At 38.2% G+C, this 8,083-nt stretch overlaps 1 protein-coding gene across 1 annotated transcript; it reads right to left on the bottom strand.

The window, feature by feature from the left end:
• Positions 1-517: 517 nt before the first annotated feature.
• Positions 518-7,766, bottom strand: KRTCAP2 (keratinocyte associated protein 2). Its single transcript, XM_053695444.1, has 5 exons — positions 7,633-7,766; positions 3,701-3,855; positions 3,414-3,477; positions 2,309-2,375; positions 518-731 (listed from the first exon to the last, which is right to left on the bottom strand). The coding sequence occupies exons 1-5, from the start codon at positions 7,634-7,636 to the stop codon at positions 611-613; spliced, it is 411 nt and encodes a 136-aa protein (XP_053551419.1). The 5' UTR covers positions 7,637-7,766; the 3' UTR covers positions 518-610.
• Positions 7,767-8,083: the final 317 nt, after the last annotated feature.

The following is an 8,083-nucleotide window of genomic DNA, read 5'->3' as shown; positions in this document are numbered from 1 at the left end:
TTTTTTTTTTTTTATTTGTCACAGTGACATTTTTCTCTCTCTCACTATATATAATCCTATCACTGCTGGTATGACTTGCAAAAAATGCTTCTACTCAAAACTGTAATGCTCTCTGGATATTGAAACCTAATTGATATGTTAGGTCCCCCTACATAACATACACACTAAGCTGAAGGGTGGTAGATTAAGGAGTAATTTGAGGAAGAAAGGGTAATTAGTGGAATAACCTTCCACAAGAGGTAATGACAAACCCTGTGGGGGCTTTAAGAATGCCTGGTATAACCATAAGGCTATCCTATGAACTAGATACATTTGTACTTTTAGGAAATATTGGGCAGACTTGTTGGGCCTAAGGTTCTTATCTGCCGTCAAAATCTATGTCTCTAATGTGTTTTGCACCCATTGGTAAAAAAAAGTAATTCTATGCTAAAGAACAAAGGCCACTGAAAAGATGTTAGCACACGAGACACAGAATCCAGTAAGGATAACATTTATGGAAATACAAAAGCAGCCAATATTAGAAACGGGAGAGGCTTTATTTTCAGAGGGGAATGGGGGGAATGTACATGGCGCTCCATCCTGGACGAGGCTTTGTTGGCACATAGAGAAGTCAGTTCCTTTTTTTCCCCTTCCCGACTACCTTGCCAGGAGTTATTATTGGAGCAGCTATTTGGTAGAGGCTTGAGGAGATCTTGTTCACGTAGTATAGATCCACCAGGGAGAAAATAAGGCTAAGGAGAGAAGAAAGTGGCATTAAAGACAAAAGTGGGAGGGATAACACGCTGCAGTGAGGCAGCACACGCAAAAGGCATATAGTTCTTTATGCACTAGATTACCAACCATAATAATAATTACTATATTCTAATATCAGCTGCTAGCTTTGTAAATGAATGATTATTTGAAGGTTAAAAGGAAAGTTGCATTGCTTAGAACATAAGTTAAAGGGACATTCGAGCCAACATTGTAATGCACATGGGTGCATTTAAAGAGACAGCCTAGTCAAAATTAAATTTTCATGATTCAGATAGGGCATGCAATGTTAAACAACTTTCCAATTTACTTTTATCATCAAATTTGCTTTGTTATCTTGGTATTCTTTGTTGAAAGCTAAACCTAGGTAGGCTCATATGCTAATTTCTAAACCCTTGAAGGCCACCTCTTATCTCAGTGAATTTTGATCATTTTCACAGCTAGACAACGCTAGTTCATGTGTGCCATATAGTTACCTAGGAGTCAGCACTGATTGGCTAAAATCCAAGTCTTTCAAAAGAACTGAAATATGGGGGCAGTCTGCAGAGGCTTAGATACAAGGTAATCACAGAAGTAAAAAGTATATTAATATAACCGTGTTGGTTATGTAAAACTGGGGAATGAGTAATAAAGGATTTATCTATCTTTTTAAACAATAAAAAATTCTGGAGTAGACTGTACCTTTAAATTCTGTATAAAAGCATTTTTGCAATATACATGTATTAGCAAAAATGCATCTACTAAGTTATAGCTGTTTCAAGTATGTTTTTAAAGGGACAGTAAACCTAAAAAATAATGTTATATAATTCTGCACATAGTGCAGAATTATATAACATTATATTAGCGCAAACTTTATAAAACATAATATTCCCTTCGAATTTTTTAAAACAACGGCTGTTTTACAGACCCGCTCTCTGTGCTCTGCTGAGCGGGTCTGTTTTTATTACACAGCGCATCGGGCCAGCTGTATAGTCACAGCCCGGCCCGACCGCGCCATAACCCTAAGTGCAGATCGCTCCTGCTCTGTCTGACAGCAGGAGCGAGCTGCACTATGTATAATGGCGCGGTCTGGCCGGGCTGTGACTATACAGCTGGCCCGATGCGCTGTGTGAAAAAAACAGACCCGCTCAGCAGAGAGCGGGTCTGTAAAACAGCCGTTGTTTTAAAAAATTCTAAGGGAATATTATGTTTTATAGAGTTTGCGCTAATATAATGTTATATAATTCTGCACTATGTGCAGAATTATATAACATTATTTTTGAGGTTTACTGACACTTTAAGTAAGCTTATATAAACGTATTCTCTCTGATATTTGAATATTCCTTGTTAATTTTAATTCATGTAATATGATTTGCTCCTGTAATAAATTCTAATACCTATGTGCAACCTTTGGGTGCAGCCTCAAACTAAATGTCAGAATCTCAAAGAATGTACCAGATCCAGAGGTTAATACACCGACTATTTATACTCCAGGTAATACACCACCCATATACTGTAGATACACACTTAAAACGTACATTTATAATACTAATACCAGCCACAAAAGATATCTACATACCACGTTGTGACGCAGACCCTGTGAACCAGTCCAGAGGCAAACAGCGCAATAGACAAACAGACAAGAACTGTAGGGTGAAAAAAAAATTACTGATTAGACCAGTGAGAATTTCACATAAAAGAGTTAGTGCTGAGAACTATACTAACAGTGATGGGGGCCATCAAAACAGATTTAGACGACAACTACACACACTGACATCCAAAGAGCTGTACACATAGGTCCATCCTAAAAAAGTTCTGCGATACATATTGTGGTCATCTGTGAGATACACATGGATCAGTACTAAGGCACATTGAGAGAGTTGACACACACAGGGGCCCAGCCTAGGAACATACCGAGAGCCAACACAAACACAGGCTCAGTACTGAGACACACAGAGTTCATACAGCCCAGTCCTGAGAGCACAAAGAGAGCGCTAACACTCACATGGGCCCAGTTGTGAGACACACAGATAGCGCTTACACTTAAATGGGCCCAGAACAGAGAGAGTTCACATGGCCCAGTTCTGAGACAATAAACAGGGAGAAATGACAAACACACAAGCAAGCCCAGTACTTAGACACAAGGAAAAAGAGAAAACACGCGTGGGTCCAGTCCTAAGACACATTGAGACAGAGAACTCACATACCTAATTCTGAGAAACAAATTGAGAAACATTTGTTTTGATTGTGGTAAACATTTAGGAAAGGGTGGTTTATACCTTATATTTAATGTGTTTATGTCATGTTGCTTCTTTTACATGTAATTTATTAAATATAGTGTTTGATATCCAATATAGCATTGAAGTTTGAGTTTCATGTGTGTAGGAAACATTGCACTTATTTTAAAGATTTGATTTTTGCGGAGTTCTGGGACATGGACAGCTCACAGAAGTTCTGAGACTCACAAAGTGTGAGACGGACAGCTTACACTTATGGTTTAGTGCTGACACACACAAAGAGAGCTCATAAACGCACACAGTTCTCAAACACCAAGAAAAGCTCTCACACAGGAGTCAGTTGCAAGATGTACATGGAGGACTTTATTATCTGTTACCTCTGGGGAATAAAAACAATCGTTAAAACACCTGCAATAGATAAAAGTAATATAGGCTGATGGAGATTACCTTCTGGGAAGATCTTGGCCTGGAATCCTTTGCCAAACATCACATTCTCTAGATTGCTAAAAGCCTGAATACGGAGTTAAGAAAATAAAAAATAGGCGAAAAAATATTGCATAAAATGCAGCAAGGAACAGCAGCAAGTACATAAACCTTCTTCTTCAGAAAATGATGTACATTTAAAAAGGGAACTACATATCGTCACCTTAAACATCACGATCAAACATGCACGATGCTCACCTGATGCAGTTAGACAGCTTGTTCGTGTACTCACACTATACAGAAAAGGATACAATAAGGGAGAAGAAAAAGACCCCTGAGCCAAGCAAGCCTCCCACAATTGTCAGCCACTCTGAGGACGCCAACTGCTTGCTGTACATCTGCATTCCAGCGAACAGCAGAAGGGAGATGAGGGAGGAGAGCGCAAGGGAGATGCCAGTGCTGACCGCTGTAGGAAAGAGACAGATAAATTCATAACTGCAATTAAGCACATTCAAGTCACTGAGAAGCAAAACAATATCTGCACATTGTGGGTGGAAGCTACACAATCAGGGGCACAGTGCACCAAATGATAGATCTAACTGCATGTACACAGGAGACCATCACAAAACAGACCATAAGAAAGTCACTAGACCATACAAAGTACTATAGCTTTAATGAATGACATTAGATAATGTGTATGTATTATAGTGCTATATTTAACACTATAGTAGCAAACATGATATTAATTTTAATATTGAGGATTTTGTGTGGGACTGAATATTTTTCCTGACAAATTATATTTACCTTGCATATTTAAATAAAAGGGAGCTGGTGATAATTTGCCACAAATAAGGAGGAGGGTTATTATTAAACACCAGTGCAATATTCGGTCTACTTAAGTCCATTCTATAATTATTTTTAATAAATTGAGTTTCAAGTCAAATCTAATGATAGTGAATGATATAATTTCCATTTGCTCTAACATTCTTTTGTGCAGTGATCATTTTCAGGTGTGTGTATAATGTCAAAGTATTGGTTAAAGGGACAGTCTAGTCAAAATTAAACTTTCATGATTCAGATAGGGCATGCAATTTTAAACAACTTTCCAATTTACTTATATTATCTAATTTGCTCAAATCTTTAGATATCCTTTGTTGAAGAAATAGCAATGCACATGTGTGAGCCAATCACACAAGGCCTCTAGGTGCAGCAACCAATCAGCAGCTACTGAGCATATCTAGATATGCTTTTCAGCAAGTGATATCAAGAGAATGAAGCAAATTAGATAATAGAAGTAAATTAGAAAGTTGTTTAAAATGACATGCTCTTTCTAAATCCCGAAAGAAAAAAATTGGCTCTCATGTCCCTTTAACCCCTTAATGACAACTGACGTACCAGGTACGTCCTGCAAAAACTTGCAGTTAGTGACAATGGACGTACCTGGTACGTCAGTTGTCTTAGAGAGTGCTGGAAGCGATCGCAATCGCTTCCAGCAGCTCTCAGGGTATTGCAGTGATGCCTCGATATTGAGGCATCCTGCAATACCCTTTAGAAAGCATCCGATGCAGAGAGAGCCACTCTGTGGCCCTCTCTGCACCGGTAGCGATGGTGGCAATTAGGTAGGTGGGGAGGGTTAGAGAGGTGTTTGGGGGGGGGATCAGGGAGGTTGGGGGTTAAGGCAGGGGTCCATCACAGCTGAATAATTAAAAAAAACAAAAAACAAAAAAAAAAACACCTTTTATTTTAGTACTGGCAGACTTTCTGCCAGTACTTAAGATGGCGGGGACAATTGTGGGGTGGGGGAGGGAAGAGAGCTGTCTGGGAGGGATCAGGGGTGGGATGTGTCAGGTGGGAGGCTAATCTCTACACTAAAGCTAAAATTAACCCTGCAAGCTCTCTACAAGCTACCTAATTAACCCCTTCACTGCTGGGCTTAATACAAGTGTGGTGCGCAGCAGCATTTAGCGGCCTCCTAATTGCCAAAAAGCAACGCCAAAGCCATATATGTCTGCTATTTATGAACAAAGGAGATCCCAGAGAAGCATTTACAACCATTTGTGCCATAATTGCACAAGCTGTTTGTAAATAATTTAAGTGAGAAACCTAAAATTGTGAAAAATGTCACTTTTTTTTTTTTATTTGCTCGCATTTGGCGGTGAAATGGTGGCATGAAATATACCAAAATGGGCCTAGATCAATACTTTGGGTTGTCTACTACACTACACTAAAGCTAAAATTAACCCTTCAAGGTCCCTACAAGATCCCTAATTAACCCCTTCACTGCTGGGCATAATACACGTGTGGTGCGCAGCTGCATTTAGCGGCCTTCTAATTACCAAAAAGCAACGCCAAAGCCATATATGTCTGCTATTTCTGAACAAAGGGGATCCCAGAGAAGCATTTACAACCATTTGTGCCATAATTGCACAAACTGTTTGTAAATAATTTCAGTGAGAAACCTAAAGTTTGTGACAAAATTTGTGAAAAAGTGAACAATTTTTTTTATTTGCTCGCATTTGGCAGTGAAATGGTGGCATGAAATATACCAAAATGGGCATAAATCAATACTTTGGGATGTCTTCTAAAAAAAAATATATACATGTCAAGGGATATTCAGGGATTCCGGACAGATATCAGTGTTCCAATGTAACTAGCGCTAATTTTGAAAAAAAGTGGTTTGGAAATAGCAAAGTTCTACTTGTACTTATTGCCCTATAACTTGCAAAAAAAGCAAACAACATGTAACCATTGGGTATTTCTAAACTCAGGACAAAATTTAGAAACTATTTAGCATGGGTGTTTTTTGGTGGTTGTAGATGTGTAACATATTTTGGAGGTCAAAGTTAGAAAAAGTGTGTTTTTTTCCATTTTTTCCTCATATTTTATATATTTTTTATATTAAATTATAAGATGTGATGAAAAAAATGGTATCTTTAGAAAGTCCATTTAATGGCGAGAAAAACGGTATATAATATGTGTGGGTACAGTAAATGAGTAAGAGGAAAATTACAGCTAAACACAAACACTGCAGAATTGTAAAAATAGCCATTGTCATTAAGGGTAAGAAAACTGAAAAATGGTCCGGTCATTAAGGGGTTAATATGTAGACAATTCATGCAGTGATTCATTTTAGTGAATTACATTAGTAATTCAAAGATACAGCACAGGTTTCAAAACTGCATGTTTCAATGTTTTCTAGTGTTTTAAAACCATCTGTGCATAAAATGTTATTTGGTCACTAAAAAAATACATTTGGTCACGAAAAGAAGCATTTTACTATATTGTGATACGTGTGTGCTTAAAAGGTAGATCAGAATTTACCACTAGATCTCTTAGTGCTACTGATCAATAGATCACAATACTGTTGTACGATTTTCAATTACAAAGTCAGTCAGTAAATATAGTTCAGGTTCATGTTAAAAGGATTTTTCACAATTATATTTTACACCACTATGGTGGCCTTAATTACAAAAAGGGTGATTCAGGAAAAGAATAAAGATCATTTCCATGTAAAAACTGAGCTTTTATTTTGCTTAACACATTCAGAAGTAGATCACACAAACTTCACAGAGAGGAAATAAGGCCTCCTGTTATAATACACCCATGCACAGGTTCTGCAGTTCTGGTACTGACATCAACAGGAACAAACATCATTTGCACATTACAATACATACACAAGACAAAATAAGTTTACTGCTGATAGGACTTTTACCACAAACAATCACCGAAAAGTAAAATAATATTATAGCACCAACAGTTTGCCATTTGTAAAAATGAGAGAGGAGTTTAATATACTTCTGTAGAGATAGATTATATAGATATATTTGGATTGTTGCTAACAAGCTATATACAGTGCACGATATAAGTGCATTATTATATTTGTCAACACTATTAGTGACATTTAAATATGCATTAATATCCACAAGAACCCACTACACACTGGGGATGACAGGTCCTTTACAATGTAATGAACGTCTAAATTTCTGTCTCCGGAAGTAGAAAAATAAAGTATTGCTATTAGCATACTGTTCTAGCACCTGCCCGGTGACTGTGCATTAAGGGTGCTAATAAACATGTACATTATACATACTGCAGGACACAGACTGCCAGCACAGCAATGACAGGGACACGTCATGGTTCCTCCCATGTAACCAGCAGTATTTGTACGCGGGACCCGTCCCTAACCTCCCCACAATAACCAGTTTATGTGCCCGGAAAACCCAGACCCTCGCCTAACTCTCACCCATTCTGAATGCTGCTGATAGTGACTGAACAACCGTGCGGAACCTGCCGCACCGACACTACCAGAGAGACTAGATATTTGGGACAGAGAAGACACAGCCTACAAGAGAACTAAAACACGTTTACATATTGAGAGAGAGCACTGGAGAATGAAGTAACAGCGCCATCTGCGGGAGGGGATGATCAAAATTATGAATACACATCTAAATAGCAGAAGCGCACCATGCAGTTGCACTACTATAGAAAGAGGAAACAGCGCCATCTGCGGGAGAAAATGAACAGAAGCATGTTGTATATACACGTGTACATTGTCAAAGAGAGGACGGAAGTGAACGAAGCAGAAGCTGATTGGTTTCTTGTTCAACTTCAGCACATTTCTAATTCGTGGAAGTTAGTGCCTTTATTTCAGCTCACTTGTATTCCCCTTTACGAGGATTTTAAAATAAAAATAT

The sequence above is a fragment of the Bombina bombina genome, chromosome 1, assembly GCF_027579735.1.
Source record: "Bombina bombina isolate aBomBom1 chromosome 1, aBomBom1.pri, whole genome shotgun sequence".
In the NCBI taxonomy this organism is placed as follows: domain Eukaryota; kingdom Metazoa; phylum Chordata; class Amphibia; order Anura; family Bombinatoridae; genus Bombina; species Bombina bombina.
Note: the sequence above shows the minus strand (reverse complement) of the source record. Positions and strands in the feature narration are given on the sequence as shown.